This window comes from Sinocyclocheilus grahami, unplaced genomic scaffold, assembly GCF_001515645.1.
Source record: "Sinocyclocheilus grahami isolate Dianchi unplaced genomic scaffold, SAMN03320097.WGS_v1.1 scaffold189.1, whole genome shotgun sequence".
NCBI classification, from domain to species: domain Eukaryota; kingdom Metazoa; phylum Chordata; class Actinopteri; order Cypriniformes; family Cyprinidae; genus Sinocyclocheilus; species Sinocyclocheilus grahami.
The window spans coordinates 711,024-734,859 of record NW_015505368.1 but is presented as its reverse complement, the minus strand read 5'-3'; the positions used below and the strand labels follow the sequence as shown (position 1 = coordinate 734,859).

Sequence of the window (23,836 nt, the reverse complement as noted above, 5' to 3'; positions counted from 1 at the left end):
GGGCCACCAGCTGATCTCTCAAGAGGAGAGTCTGTGCAGATAAAGATGGCTCAGAGAGCAGAAGCGTCAATCTTCTATTACAGGATAAGCCCATACCTGAAGGGAATAACATGATCATCGAAAAAACATATGGAGCAGCAATCCAGGAGACTAAAATACCTCAACAGAACTGTTGTTGAAATGACAAGTCCTTGAACCACAGTCACAGTAGATGGCACATTTGTCTGAGAATGTCCTAATTTTCCAAAACATCGTTAGATGGCATAAAAGAACACATTTGAACCTTTCGTAATAATATGAGACCAATCAGACCATAGGGGTGTTTGCTAAGGCAGGCATCACAATTAATATTGTTCATGCTTAGAGTATGGAATTCAAACACACTGCATGATTTTTAACTTGCAGATGATTAAAAAAGGAGCAAGATTCCCATACACTTTGTGTAAGGGCTCGCTTTGTTGATTGTTGGGATCCTAGAGTTCTGTATGCTGACTTAAAGGCACGATATGTAAGATTTTTTTAAATATCCAAAAACCACTAGAACAGTGTTATATATTTTGCTGACCTGTTTACTTGCATTATCCCAAATGTTTCGAAGAATGTTTAAATCCAGAGAAATAAGCAATTTTAACTAGTGTCACGGAGCGTGTCCATAGTGTCATTTTGTCGCCTGCCAATGACATCATAACCCCTCAATTTCCGGTTTTGTTTTGTAGAAAACATGGAAACACCAAAGAAGCTTTAATATGTTGTGTGTTTTATTAGAACGGTGACGACCGCACAGAGTAGCATTATAACAGAACTTTCAAACTGATCTAGTATGATAAAACGGCGCTGCTTTACCCCACATACGCATGACCGGAAGGAGCGGAGCGCTAAAGTGTGGCATAATAAAAGCTCCACTGCTTTCAAGCTGTGTGTCACTCTCCTCTCTCATTAGCAATTGCTTCAGCGGCCTCGTTTCGCTTCGACGGCTTTCCGCCTCACTCTGCTTCATACTACGATGTTAATAAATCTTTAATACATTAGCTCATCCATGAACATGATTTCTGCCTAAGTCCTGTCGGATTGCGTCGGCTGTGGGGATGAAGACGACAACTCCCATGATTCCACACTCGGCGTCATCAAACTACGCCTTTGTTTCTTTGTTTGTTTTGAATACGCGCCCTCTAGAGGTGAAAACTTACATATTGTACCTTTTAATTCACTTTTAAAAGAGTACAGTTAACATGTGGCCTAAATAACCAGATGCCTTTCCAATTGCTTGAACTGGGTCATCAGTATGTATCAAAGCACCTCTTGAGTTTAAAGTTTGAGTGATCAGATTGATATTTTCTTGCATGCATCTTGGAGGGTGTTTACACTTGGTATATTCATGATTCAGTAGGCATCCAATCAGTAAAAATGCATGGCATGATGAAATCTAAGTACTTCTATGAGCCTCAAGCATTGATTTAGGCCAGCACACAAATACCTGAAAAGGCCTAGCAACCCCACAGAACACCCTAGCAATTCCAACCACTCAGAAAGCACTAAAGCTGTGCTTTTCATCTCCAACAAATGACAGAACAGCAGTTATTTCCAATGAGGATTAGTACAGGAGCTTTGTTACATTCCGACCAAATGCTTATGCAGAATTTTTGAATTCGATTTAAGCTTTGGATGCTAGGGCTGCACGATAAATCGAAATGGAATCGAGATCACGATTCGACAGAAGCTGCGATTGTCATGCGTATCTTTCAGTGAAGCACGGTTCTGTGATCAGCAGTAAATCTCCATCCAAAGGCCAGAGGGCGCTCATGCGCTGAAACTCCAAATACGCCTCACAGAAGAAACCCAGAAAATGTCTATCGCTGCAGCTGAATAAACAGAAGATTCAACTGCTTTCATTGATTCAACCTGACTAATAAACACACGACTACGGCAATATACAGTTTATCTGAGTTATTATTATTATTATTATTATTATTATTATTATTTTCATTAAAATAAAGTATATTTATAATGCAATGCCTTTATCACTGCTTAAATACTATGAAATATGGTGCGTGCCTTATTCTGTGTAAGAAGCCACATCATCTCACAGAAGGATTTATTTCAAACACTCGACTGACGTTATGAAGTGAGTTTGGAGTAAAAATATGTTATTAAATGTGATATTTTCACATGCTTTCAGATGGAGCAGCATTCACTTCACAGAGCCGTAGTTCACTGAGAAGCTATGCAAACAGCTGTCATTATCGCAAACGATTTCTTCGATTTCAGAATCGCGCAATAAAATTGTCTGCGATGTTTTTTTTTTGCGTAACTTGTCAGTGAACTTCGGCTATGTGTAGTAAATTCTGCTCCTTTTGAAAGCACGTGATGATGATTTCCTACTGATTACAGAACTGGCTTTTTTTTTTAAATGCGCATGACAATGCATTTAAATATTTCAAATTTTGCAGCTAAGACTGTATGTAACCACCTGACAGGATGTGATGTATTCTGATCAAAACCGCAAGTGTGAGAATTACCAACACTTTTGCACTAAAATATGAATTTTCAAACACTATTTCTGTAGCCTACCTGTAGCTGCAACAGTAGAGAATGGCACTAGCAATGGTCATAGGTTTGGCATAAAGTGTCAAATGTATGTGTATGTAAAATTGGATATTGGATAATGTAAAATTGGATTATGGATAAATATGTCAGATTTAATTATTACATAATTATTTACGATTGTTTATCCATAGTAAACCTGCTATGCGTTTCTTTCTTTTGACACACTGGTAGTCATTTATTTTCTGTGGACGTGCACAATTTATTTATTACACCATGGTGAATAAGTGGAGAGTAGGGGTGGGTGATATGACCAAAATCTTATATCATGATATGAGTAATTTTATATCATGATATAGTTATTTTTACATTTAATAAGGTTTTTATGATTTCAAAGTTTTTGATACCATAGAATTTTCTTAATTCTTGTCACCAGTGTCAATATCACAAAAAACTAAGCCTTAGGCCTACAATCCTAAAAGACAAAAAGAGGAAAAACTCAAGCTCAATGAAGATAAGTAACTAATTACAAGCAACATGACAAAACTACAATAAATAAATGCTACATACATTGTATAAATTAATCAAAAACACTGTATAGTTTAAATTACATTTCTTATTAAATTTACAAAAGTGATTTAGTCAAGAGCAGTGAAAGATTTTCTCTCACTCTTGTTTGGTTAACATGAATAACAGATAGGAGGAATAATAGGCAGCTTCCCCTTTAAGACCGAACATCCGGATCCAACTGTTACACATGCGTTATCTTTCTCAGTTTTTACTTTCACTTAAAGGTGCAATAGGTGATTGTCTTCAGAAACATTTTTTGTTATGCTGGTTGAAAGTCTCTCTCTTCACATCCCGATAGCAATCATTAACAACCCTCTAGCGACTAAATCTTCACTCTGGGCGACTAAATGATGTCTAATATTAGCCAATGGCTAATAAATTCTCAGATTTTACTCACCAGTGTGTGAGTTGGAGGCTAAGTATAAGTTTAGCACAGATATATTTTCACTCGCCGAACACTCTGACTGAGCGCTTCAGAGTTTCACTCTCCGTCAAGCGATCTGTGCTGTTTTTCAGTTCATCTGAATGGATGCGCAGCGCACCTGTATTTAACGTACCGTAAACTCTAGTGTGAAGGCGCACGACTCACCGTCGCTTTGTTTCACACACACGCAGTGAGAGAGGGAGAGAGAGAGAATTGACGCGCTACATGTAAACTATATTCTTTGTTGAATTTTCCTGTCAAAATAATGGAGTTTCTTTGGAATTCTTCAGCTTTCAAGAAATACCGCTTTCTTCGAGCAACAAAAATGTTCACGCGCTCTGAGCAGCGGATTCATGTGTGCGCTGCTCAGAAACAGTCATACAGAAAGTGTGCGCACATAGCGCTGTTGTTTGCATTTAAACTGCTTAAAATCACTCGTTTTTAAACCGCAATGCTTAAAAATATGTGCAAACAATGACGTGAGTACATAACGGCGATAAAGACGATAGTCCAAAATCTCTACCGGTTGACAACTTTCTACTTTTTAATCGTGTGTAACAATTGCTACATGGCCAATATGAAAGTTCTGCACAATCTGCCACTAGGGGGCAAATTTTGAAAATCGTATACAAATGTCAGAGATATGGGCTTAGAAAGAGGGCTTAACAATGCCATTGCAACCATAGCACCTAGGAAAGACCTAGCAACCGCCCAGAACACGCTTACAATTCTCTAGCAACCACTGTAGCATTGAGGCAGTGAGATTTGCATGAGAAAGCTCCATTCATATTGTCTTCAGAGATCTAGTTTCAGTGTGCATTTGTACATTATGCATATCAAGACTTTGAAGTGAAGTTGTTTTGTTATTTTCATTACCATCATCTGTACTGGAGATGACCTTGTCAGCCTCCACTTGCAGCATTCTGAAAGACATTTTGTTTACAGTCACATGGTTTGTGTTAAACAAAACAATTACTTTTCTGTTGGACAAGATTTGCATACTGCCAGCCAAGTCAGTGTTTAAACTTGTGTGTGTGTGTATCTTCCAGAGCTGCAGTGTAGTTGCGGGGTGCAATGGAGGATGGGAAGCCTGTGTGGGCACCCCACCCAACCGACGGGTTCCAGCTGGGCATGATAGTGGACATCGGTACGGATGCGCTCACCATAGAACCTCTCAGTCAGAGAGGAAAGGTAAGACGACAGCTTTACTGCGCTTGTCAGGCATCCTGTTAGCAATTTAACCAGTGACCAAGCAGGTGACGGCCATTGATTTTATACCATATTGTCATGCCTCATGTGTTCATACGAGGGAAAACTTAGCTTAGTTGCTAAGCACCTTTGATGCCCTATCTATCCCCTGAGACCAGAGTACCTCAGGCGATCATGTGATCAGCGTTTCTGCTGACGTGCTGAGTTTTTCCCACCACACGCTTGATTAACTTCATGATGTGTGTAAAAGGCCTCCAGGTATCTGAGCAATAGGTAAAATATGAGAACATGTGTATGTGGAATAGTGCTGTGCCATGTAAGGGTGTCACTTGCAGGGGCTTTGAATAAGTAATGAGCTCTACCTGCGGCAGGTGTGCGGGTCACGTTACACTCAGGGTAGGTTCATTAGACAAAAAAAAAGCCACCTGTGTCTCGGCTGCTTACACAGTCACTTAGAGACTGTAGCACTGTGTGATATTTCTGAAATTGAAAAACCTGACAAAATCACCTTGCGAGGACATTCTCACAATAACTAAATAATGTAATATCTCTTGTCTAAAAGTGGTGCAAGGTGTATTTTAGGGTTAGGGTTCATCTTTAGGAACTATAATTCATGATGTGGCATCCATTTTTTTATGGATCTATTCATTTATTCTGAAATGTGTTAAAAATGCAATTCATACTGTACATGCAATGACTTAAAATATGCTTTTGTTATGATTAGAATGTTTTTAATTTCTGAATCAAGGGATTCCTGAAATAACATCTTAAAATGAAGTTCATATTAGTTCTGTATAATTTTTTATATAATAATAAAGGAACAAACTTGCTTATTAAAGTTGAGGCATGAAGCAAAAGTTGCGATCGTCCAAGTGAAACAACTTCTTGAAAAAACAAAAAAAAACAAATGTAGGGAGGGACTTGATTTTGTCCATGAGGAATCGATTAGATTTTAGGGTTCATCTTTAGGAACTATAATTCATGATGTGGCATCCATTTTTTTATGGATCTATTCATTTATTCTGAAATGTGTTAAAAATGCAATTCATACTGTACATGCAATGACTTAAAATATGCTTTTGTTATGATTAGAATGTTTTTAATTTCTGAATCAAGGGATTCCTGAAATAACATCTTAAAATGAAGTTCGTATTAGTTCTGTATAATTTTTTATATAATAATAAAGGAACAAACTTGCTTATTAAAGTTGAGGCATGAAGCAAAAGTTGCGATTGTCCAAGTGAAACAACTTCTTGAAAAAACAAAAAAAAACAAATGTAGGGAGGGACTTGATTTTGTCCATGAGGAATCGATTAGATTGTTGTAATTTGCTAATTGCTGTGATCTCATGTGAGTGACAGATTGCTGGAGGGAATTATATAGGGTTATTGTGCCGTCCCTCATGCTGGAGCATATGTCGTCAGAGAAGAGATGTCAGTGCAAAGGGGATGGCAAGTCATTTTGATTAAAGATTACAAGGGCACATGAATTAAAAAAGTAAAATGTGCATGGATAAATCATTTAGCCTATAATAAACACCACAATATTCCATAGAAATAAGAATAGTCCATTTTGATTTCATGGTGATGTTAATATTTTAAATTAAGTCATGTGGTGCAGACACATGCACACAAAAGAACAGAACAGGAAATTATATTATTATTATTATTATATAATAATATAATAATAATGCCTACAAATCCTTATAACTATGTGTCAAAGTCAGTAAGTCTCTGAAAATATATATTTTTTTGACATTCCTATGACAAAGTCCGTTGTAAAATGTCATGTGGTGCAACTCCTAAAAAATGTTTGAAAATATAATTCTTAAAATAAATGAATAAATTATAGCATTTATAAAATATTTTCACATGAAATAAATTATTTTTAAATGGCACTTTTTAAATCAAATAAAAAATGTTTTTCTAATTTTTCAAAACCATATGAAACCAGCATGAATACAAAGAGCATATTTCTAAGAACTGTTTAAAGCTATAGATTTTATTTTCTTTGTCATTAACTCTCTTGTTTGTCATTGGCACATTAGCTTTTATTAAACAAAGGTAAACAATGCGTGAGACGTTCCCACTTGAATATATCAAAGTTGTGTGTGTTTTTTTAGGTCAAAGAGGTAGATGATATCCATGACACTGAGGCAGATAATACATTTCCTAATGTAAATGACTTATATAAAAGTGAGGAAGTGGAATAATGTAAAGCAGGAAAGCCAGCAGGGATGAGATGGGTTTTCTGGGAAAGGTCAGCCTGTCTCATCTCGCTCTGAATAACGCACCGGTGTGATGGGCAGTTTTGGGTGTCTTCTAATGTGTTACGTAATGGATTTCGCAGCTTATGTTCTCACCTTTCACATTAACATGACTTTACTGTTTCTTCTCTGCATTATGGCCACCATTAGACACAATCAATCATGGCTGACCTAGCACCGCTCTTCGTGTCATTTATGCAGTCGTAATGTATGAAGACCTTGAGTGTTTATAGCTTTACACCTCGCTGAAAGTAACCAGACAGAGTCGGAAATGAGAGAACAAACGGCTGCCATCATCTACTTGTTTTTTGTCCCATTAATCTTCTGTGTGGTCGTAAAGTCTGTGCGCTTTTAATAATATGGATAAATAGTGAAATAGGTCAGTGTAGACAGTTGTTGTTAGGCCAGGTTTTTCATTTGGCCAGAGGTCACAAAGTTGACGGTGCTCATTTTGACTTTGCAGACGTTCCTGGCTCCCATCAATCAAGTCTTTCCTGCTGAGGACGATGTGAACAAACATGTTGAAGACAACTGTAAGTATATACCTTAGTTGGGGTGCCTCTTCCATTAGCATCACGTAAAATAGTTAAGCTTATGATGTTCAATGATATTCTCAAATTTACTTGGGATATATTTATTTACATGTTTACATATTTACTTCCAGGTTCTCTTATGTATTTAAATGAGGCCACTCTTCTGAACAACATCCGTGTCCGTTACAGCAAAGACTTGATCTATGTAAGTCAAATTCCTGTTCTGAATTCTTGTTTTCCAGCATGTCTGTGCCCTTTTCCAAGGCCAAAACTATGCAAATGCACAAATACTTGGCCAACTTATAACATAAGCACGGTCCAATTTTAATGACATATTTTTGCGGATTTTGCAAGGTCCATTATCTATTGTCAATAGGGAGTGATGCATAAAGGTCTGCTCACACAGAAGTCTTTCAAACCAAACAGCTTTCTGTTGGTCAATGTGGCAGATTAGCTGCGAATTTGACCAACTACGTGACACGAACAAGATCTGCGTATTAAACTTTTTTTGGCCTCACGCGAAACTCCAGTTGCACGGATTCCTATTCAAATGACAGGATTTACCATCGAAATTTAGCTGAACGATGGTAAATGTGCACTATTTTGGCAGTAATGAAGCTCAGTACTCAAGGGGGTGATAGAGTTGGCTTGCAGTGTTTGTGCCAGACTTTTCTTTAAACTTTGATTAACTTGCTTGACAAAATTAAAACTACAGTGTACGGGAAGTAAAAGTTTAATTGATTTTCACCATATGAAAATAGATTTTTAACCATTACTTATAAACCCTTGAAAACGGACCTTCTGTAAACTCCCAAGGCCGTTAATCGATGGTATTTAATTTGCTTTTGTTGAAGCCATCAGCCTTCCTATTTTTGCAACCTATTTTTCAAAGAGTCATTTAACAGCAGAATTCCTGATAGCTACATTACCCGTGATTCTGTAAAGAACTCCTATGAAGCACGGCAAAATATGTAATTGAATCTCTCAAAATACGAAGATATTTGTAAATAATGCATACTTAGCCATAAACCAAATATCTCACTATTAGTGCTGTCAAATTGATTAATCGCGATTAATCGCATCCAAAATAAAAGTGTTTACTTAATATATATGTACTGTGTATATTTATACTGTAAATGTATATATAAATACACGCACCTAAATTGTATATATTTAAGAAATATTTATATGTATATATTCATTTTTCTTATATATAAATATAGATATATATTAAATAGTATATTTCTTAAATATATGCATGTCTGTGTATTTATATATACAGCAGCTGGACTCAAATGAAGGTGTAGAACCATCTCCAGGATGATCAGAAGAAATGGACAGCACCTGCGTTAAATATATGAGTGTCACAGCAAAGGGTCTGAATACTTAGGACCATGTGATATTTCAGTTTTTCTTTTTTAATAAATCTGCAAAAATGTCAACAATTCTGTGTTTTTCTGTCAATATGGGGTGCTGTGTGTACATTAATGAGGAAAAAAAAATTAACTTAAATGATTTTAGCAAATGGCTGCAATATAACAAAGAGTGAAAAATTTAAGGGGGTCTGAATACTTTCCGTACCCACTGTATATATTCATTTTTCTTATATATAAATATAGATATATATTAAATGTTATATTTCTTAAATATATGCATGTCTGTGTATTTATATATACATATAAATATACACAATACACACATATTGTATATTATGTAAACAAACTTTTATTTTGGATGCGATTAATCGATTTGACAGCACTAAATATAAAATGCATTTTTTAAAATTGGTATATGTTTATGATGTTCTGATGACGATGTGATTGACCTAATAGCTGGCTGATTTGTGTTGTGGTTTATAACTCTTCAGCGAAGACTTTTTAGGGTAAAAAATGAATGGAAAATATTTCCGGATCTAACGTCACAGAAAAGGTGAAAATTGAAATTGCTGTCCCCCTACCCTCCATTGGGTCCTAAATTCATACTATTGTTTGATGCAGGTCGGGATGCTCAAATTAACAGATTGAAGTTTTTAAGGCACCACAGAACCTACATATGTTGTCTCTGCATGTTAAGCTAAGCATTTAAATTACACCCATAACCTGATTATGTATAACAAACTGATTCTAACGAATTAAAGCTTCTTCTAATGAAACTACACTTTAAATTTTAAACAGATTTGGGGCATTAAATCTTAAAAAACTGCATGATGCATTCATGATGCTTAACGATCACCTCAGGGCAGTGTAGGGCTTCCAGATTCACGCAAAACCCCGTAGATCTCATTGGCAGGCATGCCTGCAGGTACGGAGCTGATGGGCATGTTATTGTCGGGCTCCAGTAGCCCTTATTAGCCTCTCATCTGAGAGACTGCGGTCCCGCTGTCAGCGTCCGCTCATCAGCACAGCGCCCGAGCCTGTCAGGAGATGGCCCAGGCCCTGCCCTAATGTGACTGCATGTCTCAGATGACCCAGCTAAAACTGCTCAGACGCTATCAAGTTGCCCAATGCACTTAATTAGGTCCTGTGAGGTAGCGACGCTCCACACAGCACAGCTAACCTGAAAGTATGAGGGTTTTAATGACAGCGGTTAACAAATCAACTATTGTTTGTACTTCAACCACTGATCTGTTTGGCCAAAATATGGAAGACTGCAAATACGAAGTCATACACCTAACAATGAACGTTTTAAATCTTCTCTGATCATGTGTGTGTTTTATTTCAGACGTCTGTGGCTAACATCCTGATTGCGGTGAACCCGTATTTCGACATCCCTAAACTCTACTCCCCAGAGACCATTAAGAGCTATCAGGGACGCTCTTTGGGGACACTTCCCCCTCATGTCTATGCTATTGGTGAGTGGGCACATGAATGTCTGGCTAATAGGACACTTGAGGATTCCGTTCTAAGTCTTTCTTTTGTAGTTATTTTTTTTTTAGATAGCTACAGTGTTGACAGCGATTTCAACAAACTTCTGTCTCTCTCTCTCTGTCTCCGTCTCAGCGGACAAAGCCTATAGAGACATGAGAGTTCTGAAGATGAGTCAGTCCATCATTGTGTCTGGTGAATCTGGTGCTGGAAAAACTGAAAACACAAAATTTGTTCTCAGGTAATGGTAACTGTATATTCATGGATGAAATGAAAAAATGAAAAAACACTTCAATTAATATTTCTCACATGTATACAGGGTCCAAATCTAGTCGTTTTTGCCATACCTGGCAGTGGTGGTGAAATTAGGATGATATTTCTTTTTAGACATAATATATAATGTCATTTTTAGACATTATAATTATAAAAATAAATATAAATATTATGGTGCCTACAAAACTGTTCAAAAACATAAAAACCCATTGTGGTTTTCATTTTTTGTGACTTGATATGAGGATCATTCCATATGTGTTTCACTAAATCTTGAAAAATCAGCAACCGTCAGACTATAATGTTTACAATTTGATTTAAATCATGTTAGCATGTACACTACAATTCAGAAGTTTAGAGTCAGAAATTAATACTTTTATACAGCAAGGGTGCATCAAAAGTGACCCGTAAAGACGTTTATAATGCTACATAAGATTTCTGTTTCAAATAAATTATTACACTCAACTATTTTTATCAATTATAATAAAAAGAAATGTTTCTTGAGCAGCAAATCTGCATATTAGAATGATTTCTGAAGGATCATGTGACTCTCAAGACTGGAGTAATGGATGCTGCTTTGCAAAAATTCAGCTTTGCCGTCACAGGAATAAAATAATTGTAAAAATATTTCACATTTGTATTTTTGATCCAAAAAATGTAGCCTTGTTGAGATCTCTTTTAAAAACATAAAAAAACGTTTGAATTGTAGCATGTTGCAGTGCTCAGTAATGTTAATGGTAAGTAAATATGTTTTATGATTTGTTAAATGAGTTTTGTCATTTTAATCATGTATCTGTTTAATTTCAGGTATTTAACCACATCTTATGGAACATGTCAAGATATAGATGAGAGGATTGTTGAGGGTAGGTTTGCCAAAGGCACTTTTAACTGGTTGTGACTAGTACAGTAGTGTTTGATTTTTGCATACTGTACAATGCAAAATCTGTTTATAAATAATATGTCTGTTCCGTGCAGCCAACCCCTTGCTTGAAGCTTTTGGAAATGCAAAGACGGTCAGGAACAACAACAGCAGCCGCTTTGGAAAGTTTGTGGAAATTCACTTTAATGAGAAGGTAAACTTTCTCTTGCTCTGAAGACTAGAATGTGATCTTGTAAGACTCAGTTACTAAGTGTGTTCATCGTGTCTTCAGAATGCAGTTGTGGGCGGATTTGTCTCGCACTATCTGCTGGAGAAGTCTCGGATTTGCATGCAGGGTGCAGAAGAGCGAAACTATCATATATTTTACAGACTTTGTGCAGGGGCATCAGAGGACATCAGGAACATTCTTCATCTCAACTCTCCGGACAACTTCCGGGTCAGTTTCCTGTGTATTGTGTGTCAGGAAACTGGAAAGCAATTAACAAAGCTTAGACACTCTGTTTAGTAGGAAACTTTGAGACTCTGTGTTATAATTGGTGTGACCACAGCCTGTTGACTGTATCAAAGCACACAACTCCAGGAAGTGTCAACTGAAGTTTTATCAAAACAAATCAAATCCAATTATACATTAGTTTAGGTTATATGATTTCCGGCCTTTGTATACAGTGAAGCGTTGATGTACCACTAGATGGCATATTTGCTTTACAATGCTTATGAATGTATTTCTGCAGCTTTTGGTCTCCTATATTAACTACCCTCATTGTGTGTGCTTGTGTTTCACTCAGTATTTGAATCGCGGCTGCACCCGATACTTTGCAAACAAGGACTCGGATAAACAGATCATGCAAAACAGGAAAAGTCCAGAGGTACATATAATCATCTGTGTTTGGGAATCTCTGGGTCAGTGACGTGATGAGTCTATTTCCTCCTTCCTACGTTCTGATACACATATGTGGCCAATTTGAAGTAATAAACAGCCCTTAGCTGAGCTGCTGTAGTAAAGATATCAGAGTCGTTTTTGATGTATGATCAAATCCTTGCCGTTTGTGCAGTGAAATTAAGACTAGAGGACATGCTGAATGAACACACCTTTTGCGCAGCCAGAATCTCTGAAGTTGCAGGATCACCGCTATGCCTCGAATAGAATTAGTTACCCACAGAAATTAGTTCACGTCTTTGATGAATTATGTAAAGTGTAATAAATTCCAGCGTTGTTGTGTTGTGTTTGCACACAGCCCTCTCTTGAGACCGAGCCCATCAATTGATGTTATTGTTATCAAGGGCCATTATTATAAATCATCGTTGTGTTGAATCCCCCTGCAGGTGATGAGATCTTCATTAGCTGCTGTTTTTATTGATGCAGTAGTTCATTTGCTAGCTCAACACCGTCTGTTTCACTACATTTTTTCACTAGATTAGTTTGATACCCAAAATTCGCAGATGATACTTTTGTTGTTGTTGTTTTTTCATCCTTTTTTATCATCCTTGAACACTTCAATATCTTAATGAGTTTGGGTCGATATTAGGATATTTATGCAATCCGTTTTAAATTCAGAATCGCTTAGGCTCTGGTCCAAAACCTAGTGAGCTGTCATAGTGCCTATATATATCCTAACCAAGGAACCTTATAAGTGACTGATTTGGTACTCTCTACAAAGACAGGAAGTCCGCGCCACTCAAATAGAATTCAAATTGACTCGGCTGACAGTTTTTAATCTATGCAGTTTCAAATCTATTTCCAATCTTGTTAAGTTGTGACAAAAGGAATACATTAATGTTTCCAGGTCCAAGTCTCTATTCATTTCAATTGAGAATACTATCGCAACAGCCATTTTTGAGAAATTTATATTTCTATTAAGCTAGGCTTTTAAAAAGTCATTTTGTCCCGGACACCAATAGTTTAATGATTCATAAAAGGTGAAACACTGTATGGCCATCTGAGATTTCAGTAGTATTACAGCAGACTGTGAATATGTATTTTATCACCATTTATTTTTTGCTTTTGCCTTCTGATAGTGTTTAGACCTGGAAATGGTCACATGGCGTGTCAGACTTAAGCGGATAGAGTTAGATTAGCATGCTGCTATGCTAACAGCATCATACTCTAATAAGGATAAAAATACAAAGCGCACACACATACTGAGTAAAATAGTACATTTTTATGGCTGACAGTTTTTAATCTATGCAGTTTCAAATCTATTTCCAATCTTGTTAAGTTGTGACAAAAGGAATACATTAATGTTTCCAGGTCCAAGTCTCTATTCATTTCAATTGAGAATACTATCGCAACAGCCATTTTTGAGAAATTTATATTTCTATTAAGCTAGGCTTTTAAAAAGTCATTTTGTCCCGGACACCAATAGTTTAATGATTCATAAAAGGTGAAACACTGTATGGCCATCTGAGATTTCAGTAGTATTACAGCACACTGTGAATGTATTTTATCACCATTTATTTTTTGCTTTTGCCTTCTGATAGTGTTTAGACCTGGAAATGGTCACATGGCGTGTCAGACTTAAGCGGATAGAGTTAGATTAGCATGCTGCTATGCTAACAGCATCATACTCTAATAAGGATAAAAATACAAAGCGCACACACATACTGAGTAAAATAGTACATTTTTAGTGATACTTTTCAAAATTGAATAAGATTTCATTGAGTTTGTTTTTTGTTCAACTTATTAGCCATTGAGCTCTGCATTCTGGGATTGCCTTCTGAAAAATAATATGTATGAAAGGCTACCATAGAATTTGGCCAATACTGTTTTTAAAGTGCCCAGTGGTTCTCAACCTTTTTGACTTCAAAGTCTCCTCTTTTCAAAGACAATATTAAAAGGCCCCCAAGATATTTTTCATACCTACTGTATGCCACAATTACAAAGCTGCTCATTTTCATATTTACAGAAAAAAAGTAGAACTATATTGAAGTAATTAAATTATGATAAATAATTTAAACAATTCAATTCTAGAATATTTCCTGGTTTTTCTAGATTTCTTAGCATTCTCTTCCCAATAGGATGGATATATATATATATATATATATATCTTGATTCGTTTTTAACATAATGCAAATCTAAAAAAAATGATAAAAGATGTAGATTTTGATTTGATATTTTAACACCTTTTTGGTTGTTCAGTTGCAGGTTTTTTTTCTCAGTTTTTTTCTTTAATCTTACATTTTTAAAGATTTTATTAATTTCCATTTTAAAAATCATACACTTAAAATTACTTCATAAAGTATATCCAGGTTTACTGTCTGTGAGAACCTTGGTTGATAAAGATTTTAAACATTACAGATTAAAAGAACAAATTAGAAATACAATGTAATTATTATTTTATTTGTAATGTTTTAGCTTATTTTAAGACTTGTTTTGTCATTAAAATGTCACCTGTGTAGGCTTTGGAACAGAGCACTAATTTTGTAGCCATTTTGTTTATATTAGTAGTTTTCTAACTGAATATTGTGTCTTTGCCTTCCCTGATCTTTTTTAAAATTCAGGATCATAAGGTGATGTTTTACCAGTTGGCCTTTCTAAATGATTTTCATGCTTTACATTCTTCAGCTTTCTGGGTTTCTGTGCATGAAATTGGACATTAGTATGTGCATGGGTCTGCAAGCTAATATGCATGAGGCTTTCTGTGTGGAGAAAAAAAAAGTATTTTTGTAAGGGGTGCTTGTAGTTATGGTTATTAAACAGTGTTTATGCTCTATTGTGGTCAGAGTGGTGTGATCTGCTTTGTCATCAGACTGCAGATTATCAGTTTGTCAGTGATTTAAAGGCATAGTTTGCTCAAAATAAAAATTCTGTCATCATTTAATGTTAATGTTGCTCTTTTCAATGAAACAGCAACATAAAGTTTCCTCAAACAGAAAATCATTCAAGTTTAGAATGAAAGGTGATTAATCGATGACAGAATTATATATATATTTTTTTGGAATATGACTGTAAAAGAGAGTCAAAAAGGAAGTGCTGGCACACTCTGACCCTCAGGTGTGGTTTGTTTTCTTTTCCTCTTTCCTTCAATCAGAGATCTAGATCTGTATACAGCCCTCCAGTATACATTTCTGTTTTCTGATTATAGCTGCAGTGCCACTGCATTTTCTTCTCAGGTACTTGCAGTGCATGTGACCTATGGATATTTTTGTGTGTCTTGATGGTCCTTTGTTTCTGTAGCATGGGAAGGTGGGTGCCCTGAAGGACCCATTGCTGGATGACCTGGGAGATTTCAACAGAATGGTGGTGGCCATGAAGAAAATCGGCCTGGATGACACAGAGAAGCTCAATCTCTTCAGAGTGGTGTCTGGCGTCCTTCATCTCGGCAATATCGACTTTGAAGAGACAGGAAGCACCTCTGGTAGCCATTCATATTGCACCTATAGAAAAAATACCTGATGTGACAAGTTTCAAGCATGAAGTAATTTTGTATCCTGCATAAAGTGACAAAATCACAACCAGTCAGAACATATTTGATGTTTAAAGGGGTCATATGATGCTGCTAAAAAGAACATAATTTTATGTATTTGGTGTAATGAAATGCGTTTATGTGGTTTAAGGTTCAAAAAACACATTATTTTCCACATACTGTACATTATTGTTTCTCCTCTATGCCCCGCCTTTCTGAAACGCATCGATTTTTACAAAGCTCATCGGTCTGAAAAGCGAGGTGTGCTCTGATTGGCCAGCTATCCAGTGCGTTGTGATTGGCCGAATACCTCAAGTGTGTGACGGAAATGTTACACCCCTTACCATATTGTGATGCCCTGTCCGGCCGGAGCGACGAGACAAAAACATTCAAACCCATTATAAACGAGGCATTTGTTGCATCCAGTCGGGACATACTTACGGATTATAATGACTTATACTGTCTTTTTACGCATTGCGTTGCATCGCGCCGCGTGAACATAATACCATGTTTGCTTTTGTGATCGGAGAAATGACAAACAACAAGCGCTACTCTACACTGCTCAAAACTCGAATTTGAATCATCAGTGGCAAATTCTTTAATTATAAAAAACATACTTGCAGTCTGAGAGTCAGAACAGCCGGCATTGTAGTCTACTCTACCAGGATCAGGAAACAGTCCTCCATAAAATGCGCTGCACACATCTGAATATTTGGGTTAAACTGTTCTGGAACAGTGTTGTAAATACAACTTAACCACTGATTTCTAGTCGTGTCCTCTTTTGGGAAGGCCAAACAAAGTAGTTTCGCTTTCACAACGAAACAGCATCACACACGACAGCCTAGAGTGAGGGGAGGCCAGCGGGCTTGAGAACGGCGCATCTTCACGACATGGCGGCGGCAACAATACTACAGCGAGAATAAAAGTTACGCCGCCTTTCTTTGCGTGAATATTTGGGCGGCGTTATGCAAATCTTCTCACATCGTGACGTAGATATGTGGGGGCGTGTTAGAACGAGCCGTTTTAGGTAAGCGTGGTTGACTCTTAACTTTTATAAAGAATATCTTTGGATTTGAGTCTTTGCAACTTTACAGATCTTCTTTATGCACCAAGAGCTTGTAACACTCCAAAGAGAAAGGAAAAATTGAAATCGCATCATATGACCCCTTTAATATGCAACCAGTGAGATTTCACTCTATATAAATTGGAATAAAGCAGAACTAGAAACCAAACGGCCGATAAAATGTCTTGTGTCGGTTGCAATTATGCCGCTTAGGACAAAAAAAGAGATGGGATTTATCGCTTGTTGCTTTGTCATGTCATGCTTGGTTTATAAATATTTGGTTTCTTTCAGGATAAGAGACTTCAAAATACAACCAATTTTGCTTTTATACAGAATTTTCACCATCTGCGTTCAGTCAGGGAAGAAATTTTCACTGATGTCTGAAGTGTTATTTTATTATTTTTCGAGCTCATGTACATGTGCTGATGTTCTCCTCATTAAACTCCCTCCCTCTCACACACACACACACACATACACACACACACACACACACACACACACACCCAGCTCTCCTCCAACTCAAAAGACCTCATTAGAGAGCTGCTGTGGCAGTAACGGGGCTCTTTCTAGTGTTGCCAGACGTGCATCCAGGATTTGTTTTCCTCTTCTGATGAAGGTACAACACCTTTTACCACTCTGGCCTGCTCCATTTCTCTGCTCACAATGGAGCTGCTGTCCTGAGATACTTTCAGCTGGAAAACACAGAGCCTAATGTTACAGAGGTCTTACAGGAGACCTGAAGACTATTATGTATGAGAACATATTTTTGAAAAGGGCTGAGATACGATAGGAGATTGAAGGAGTGTGCTTTTATAGATTTTTTTTGCACACTTTTAGCTCTTAGACAGCACTGAGTCAAATCAGTCAAAGCTCACATTCCATGAGGTCGTAAAAGTATCTGGTGTCAGGGTTGCCATGGTTTGGTGTCATTTGCAGACATCCTGGCATCCAGTTTATTGGGTGAGGGGACTGTGGCGATTTGTTAATCTAATGAAGAACTGATTTGTTAAATCAAATGAAAAATTATGTGTTTGATTGGTCCAGACGCTACACAAACAAAGTAGTTTCGCTTTCACAACGAAACACACAGCATCTTCACGACATGGCGGCGGCAACAATACTACAGCGAGAATAAAAGTTACGCCGCCTTTCTTTGCGTGAATATTTGGGCGGCGTTATGCAAATCTTCCCACATCGTGACGTAGATATGTGGGGGCGTGTTAGAACGAGCCGTTTTAGGTAAGCGTGGTTGACTCTTAACTTTTATAAAGAATATCTTTGGATTTGAGTCTTTGCAACTTTACAGATCTTCTTTATGCACCAAGAGCTTGTAACACTCCAAAGAGAAAGGAAAAATTGAAATCGCATCATATGACCCCTTTAATATGCAACCAGTGAGATTTCACTCTATATAAATTGGAATAAAGCAGAACTAGAAACCAAACGGCCGATAAAATGTCTTGTGTCGGTTGCAATTATGCCGCTTAGGACAAAAAAAGAGATGGGATTTATCGCTTGTTGCTTTGTCATGTCATGCTTGGTTTATAAATATTTGGTTTCTTTCAGGATAAGAGACTTCAAAATACAACCAATTTTGCTTTTATACAGAATTTTCACCATCTGCGTTCAGTCAGGGAAGAAATTTTCACTGATGTCTGAAGTGTTATTTTATTATTTTTCGAGCTCATGTACATGTGCTGATGTTCTCCTCATTAAACTCCCTCCCTCTCACACACACACACACACATACACACACACACACACACACACACACACACCCAGCTCTCCTCCAACTCAAAAGACCTCATTAGAGAGCTGCTGTGGCAGTAACGGGGCTCTTTCTAGTGTTGCCAGACGTGCATCCAGGATTTGTTTTCCTCTTCTGATGAAGGTACAACACCTTTTACCACTCTGGCCTGCTCCATTTCTCTGCTCACAATGGAGCTGCTGTCCTGAGATACTTTCAGCTGGAAAACACAGAGCCTAATGTTACAGAGGTCTTACAGGAGACCTGAAGACTATTATGTATGAGAACATATTTTTGAAAAGGGCTGAGATACGATAGGAGATTGAAGGAGTGTGCTTTTATAGATTTTTTTTGCACACTTTTAGCTCTTAGACAGCACTGAGTCAAATCAGTCAAAAAAAATCTAATTTTTTTTGTATCTATTAATATTAATCTTCTGTTAGGAACATTAGGAATTCTTCTAATTTTTTTGAAGGCATAAATAAAAAAAACTCCTAATATGAAGGGGAAAAAAAGCGTATTTTAAAAAAGCATTAAAATAATTAAATTCCTGTAAAGGAAACCTTTTTTAAATAGTTTGGCATAATCTTTTATTGTGGCATAATCTTATATGGCATAATCTTATGTGGAGAAGAATATTTTATTTAGGGGGGAAAAACAGTGAAACAGTTTGATATCAAATATTATAAGTATTTAAAAAAACTGAAATCCATGTTATGAGACAAAACTGCTGAAACATGCAGCTAAAATAAAGTAAAATAATAAAATAAAATGAAACAAAATAAAAAAACAACAACAACATAATATCATAGAGGACTTCTGTGGACTGTCATGTCTGTGTCAAAATCAGTTCTTAAATTATCAGGTATTTTGACCTTTTAGGACATGACAACGTTCAGCTTTTAAAATGTCATGTTGTACAAATTATAAAAAATAAAGAATTTATAATTTGTACCACATGACATTTTAAAAGCTGAACCTTGTCTTGACAGGATAAATAAATAATTAATATATGACATGATATATTTATATATATATATATCAAAATATGTCTGTATTATACACTTTCTAAGGATTACATTTTCTTAAATCTAGGATTTGTTTAAAATGGTATTCACTTTTTTTTTTTAACCAAATGAAAACAACATAAATGCAGCAACAAAATTAAATCCTTTGTCTTAGAGTATTATTGACGCTGACATATTTTGATTGGATTATACAACGGGGAATTGGTCATTAACAGCTTCGAAAGCATCAGTACATTGAAACATTTAAAAAACTCTGCTGTCTAGACGCAGCATAAGAAACATGATGAGCCACAGTTTAAAGATGACCATTAAAAATTTGCATCTGCTCTCAGGTGGCTGCATTCTGAAGAACCAGACCAGTCAGACTCTGGAATACTGTGCCGAGCTCCTGGGCCTGGACGAGGATGACCTGAGAGTCAGCCTCACCACCAGGGTCATGCTCACCACTGCAGGGGGCGCCAAAGGCACAGTCATCAAGTGAGTGACCCCACATGTTTACCTTAAAATCTGCTCAGCCACTGACCCTCTGGTTTTGTTTTATTTCTCTGTTTGCATCCAAATGATAATCAAAAAGTAAGCACAGATCCCTGCTTGATATTTTTCACGCTCTCCTCACATCTCAATCTTCCCCACGATGCGAAACGTCTTCTAGTATTACATTTCATCATTGCACCCTATTCGCATAACTGTTAAATGAATTCTCCGGTCGCTCGCTCACAGACGAGAGAAGAGGTGAAAATAGCTAATCGCAGCTTTTCCATTAGAGATATGGTCAGTATAATCAAATGTGGCATAGACTAAATTGGCTGAGGGGCCGTAATAGTCTAGTTGCCATCCAAAGTCTTTTGCATTTAAACGGATGTATTTCTTTTTATTGATTACGTAAGAGAGAAGGCCTGAGGTATCAAGCAGCTTGTTTCAGACCACTCCACTACTGGTTAAAGATGAGTCTTAGGTTTGCAATTTTGTGAAACAAAAGCCCAGGTCTTCTCCGCTTTCTCCATGCAAAACCCACAGTCCAATTACTGCACACGCCAGTTGTCGAAGGAGAGAGCAATTGGAAAAACTCGATTGCCTCGATTGAATCGTACACTCCGTTCTTCGTCACCCAGGTGGGGTTTTATATTCTGCACCGTCTGAATGATAGGCCAGCACTCGGTAGATTCATATTAAACCGAGCACAGATGCTGGACTGGGAGTGTTTGCACTGCATGAATAATGGATGTTTGTCTGAGGGAGTGGCCTGGGGTCTTTTAGGTGTGATGAGAATCAAAGTTGCAAGAGGTTTCACTGCCCTCCTCATTTGATTGCGAACAGATGCACAACCACGTACATATGCACTATGCGTTCAATGGAAAATTATGGAGACTGTATTCAAACAAGGCTACACTGACCCTTGCATTTCACACCGCCAGACAGGGCAGCAGCTTGTGCCTGACAGAGCCTCATTTCAGAGGCGTATTGCGATTTTTTAAAAATCTGTTAAACTCAACAAAGTAGGTGCCATTGAGAAGGAAGAGCGCAGCAGCCTCTCGAAGGAATACACTAATAACATGAAAGCGAGCTAATGAAAAGCAATCTCATAGACTCAAGATCGTAGAGATTATTGTGAGCCAGGTCCAGCTTTTATTAACTGTGCAGGCAATAAGAGTCACACAGCAGGTATTCCCACAGCGGGACGGCGTCGTCGAGAGAGCAAGAAGGTTTTATCATCCAGTTCTGGAGTTTCAGTTTGCCAGTATCCGTACGCCTCCTGAGGATAGTGGTGGAGCCGTTGTGTCTTGTGATTATGAGCTGCTTTGCTTTAACAGGCGTGTTTTATAGAGATTTATTGTGTTTTCATGTAATATCGCCGGCCTGCTGCATTTCAAGCCCTTTAAGCTTCACTGGGATTTCAAGTGCTGTTTGTTTTGCGTATATACATTTATCAAAGTTCCCGTTGCAAAATAAGTATGAATGGATCCTTTTCCCTGTGCTGTTTTCAGTTTAATTATGTAATTAATCTGCAGGAGGACCATTAAGTCGGTTTTTATACACCTGATGAACAACAAAGCAGAAAAGGACGATGTTGGAGTGAACGTTTTTGCATTAAAAATATTCTAGGCCTTTTAGAACCAATTATTTGCATACTATAAACAAATGTGACCCTGAACCACAAAACCAGTCATGAGGGTCAACTTTATGAAATTGATATTTATACATCATCTGAATAAATATGCTTTGCATAGATATATGGTTTGTTAGGACAGGACAATATTTGGTCGAGATACAACTATTTGAATATCTGGAATCTGAGGGTGCAAAAAAACTAAATATTGAGAAAATCACCTTTAGAGTTGTCCAAATGAAGTCCTTAGCAATGCATATTACTAATCGAAAATTAGATTTTGAAATATTTATGGTAGGAAATTTATAAAACATCTTTATGTAACATGATCTTTTCTTAATATCCTAATGATTTTGGCATAAAAGAAAAATCGATCATTTTGACCCATACCATGTATTTTTGGTTATTGCTACAAATAGGGTAGCAATTAGGGTTACATATTTTCTTACATAGTTTTAGGAATCGTGGTCTTAAGGGAACTCATGTAATTGTCATTTAAAACAACAACAACTTGCTTTCAGCAGAAAACTGTCCCAATTTACATTTGTCCTAATAAATACAAGTTCCCCCCTCAAAAAAAAAACCAAACAAACATTTTTATCTCTCATATGTCGTTACCAAACCATTTCACCGATGCTTAAATTTATGGCTGTAACAGCCGTAATTATATTTGTTTGTCCTCTGTATAACTGTAGAAGCACACTATTGTCAGGTCAAATAAAGTCAGAGGAGATATTTCAGCAGCCTTGAGCGTTTGCAATCATAATGGAATTGAAAGGAAAATAAATTAAATTGACTAAAAATTATTTCTCGTTGGCGTTCTGCTTTCCCTTAAAGCGTATTTACACATTTTGCTTAGAGTGGTAAAACAGCAACTGTCTTAAGAGTGCAAAGTTGGACAGAGTAAAACAGAAGGGACATGTATTGATGAGGCGGCATTAGCAGAAGACCTGGCCCAGATTTTGACTCCTCCTGTCCCACTTTGCTCCTCTCCAGGGTGCCTCTGAAGGTGGAACAGGCCAACAATGCCCGTGATGCCCTCGCCAAAGCCATTTACAGCCGGCTCTTTGATCATGTGGTCAAACGGGTCAACCAGTGTTTCCCCTTTGATACGTCCTCCAACTTCATCGGTGTGCTGGACATCGCTGGCTTCGGTGAGCCCGAGTGATAGCCACAATGGATGGGTCACGATGACTTAACTGAATGTCCTCATTTACCTGTTTTTAATGGCTCTTACATTTTCAATACAATTGTCAACCAGATGCATATGAGAAATGAGACAACTTAGTCTAATTTTCTAATACACCTGTTTTATGACTATCATCAGCTTAACAAGTGGAGAGATTTTCTCAATTTAATACGGATTTCAGAATTTTTTGGTATTTGAATTTACTTATTTGATTAGACTTTAAAAAAATTATGTTTTAATGATTATTAGTTTTAATTACAACTTTTTAAAAAATGATTTTCATTGAGGTGTCAGAGTTTTGGACCCCACTGTATGAAACTATAGCTCTTTCTGAGCTATTTTGACTTGCGTGAAGCTCTTAAAAGTATATTCTGGATTAAATATGACTCAAATGTCAATTATTTGTCAAAAAGATTTAAAATAAATGCATTTACTTTCTAAATATAATAATGACAATAATAATAATTAGTGCTGTCAAACGATTAATCGCATCCGAAATAAAAGTTTTTGTTTACATAATATATGTGTGTGTACTGTGTATATTTATTATGTAAATATAAATGCACACACATACAGTATATATTTTGAAAATATTTACATGTATATACATTTATATATTTATATTCTTATATTTTATATTATATATATAAATATATTTAATATATATACATAACATTTTTCTGAAATATATACAGTGGTGTGAAAAAGTGTTGCCCCCCTTCCTGATTTCTTATTTTTTTGC

General features: G+C 36.8%; 1 protein-coding gene across 2 annotated transcripts in view; it reads left to right on the top strand.

Moving 5' to 3' along the window:
• Positions 1-23,836, top strand: part of myo6b (myosin VIb) — a 70,436-nt gene that overhangs the window by 5,521 nt on the left and 41,079 nt on the right. For both annotated transcript variants that reach the window (XM_016284824.1, XM_016284825.1), the window contains exons 2-13: positions 4,585-4,726; positions 7,474-7,543; positions 7,675-7,748; positions 10,265-10,394; positions 10,543-10,648; positions 11,485-11,540; positions 11,653-11,750; positions 11,829-11,993; positions 12,343-12,423; positions 15,732-15,912; positions 20,131-20,275; positions 22,902-23,059. In XM_016284824.1, the coding sequence (XP_016140310.1) occupies positions 4,610-4,726; positions 7,474-7,543; positions 7,675-7,748; positions 10,265-10,394; positions 10,543-10,648; positions 11,485-11,540; positions 11,653-11,750; positions 11,829-11,993; positions 12,343-12,423; positions 15,732-15,912; positions 20,131-20,275; positions 22,902-23,059 (1,381 nt within the window). In that variant the 5' untranslated portion in view covers positions 4,585-4,609. The remainder of the gene's footprint in view (positions 1-4,584; positions 4,727-7,473; positions 7,544-7,674; positions 7,749-10,264; positions 10,395-10,542; positions 10,649-11,484; positions 11,541-11,652; positions 11,751-11,828; positions 11,994-12,342; positions 12,424-15,731; positions 15,913-20,130; positions 20,276-22,901; positions 23,060-23,836) is intronic.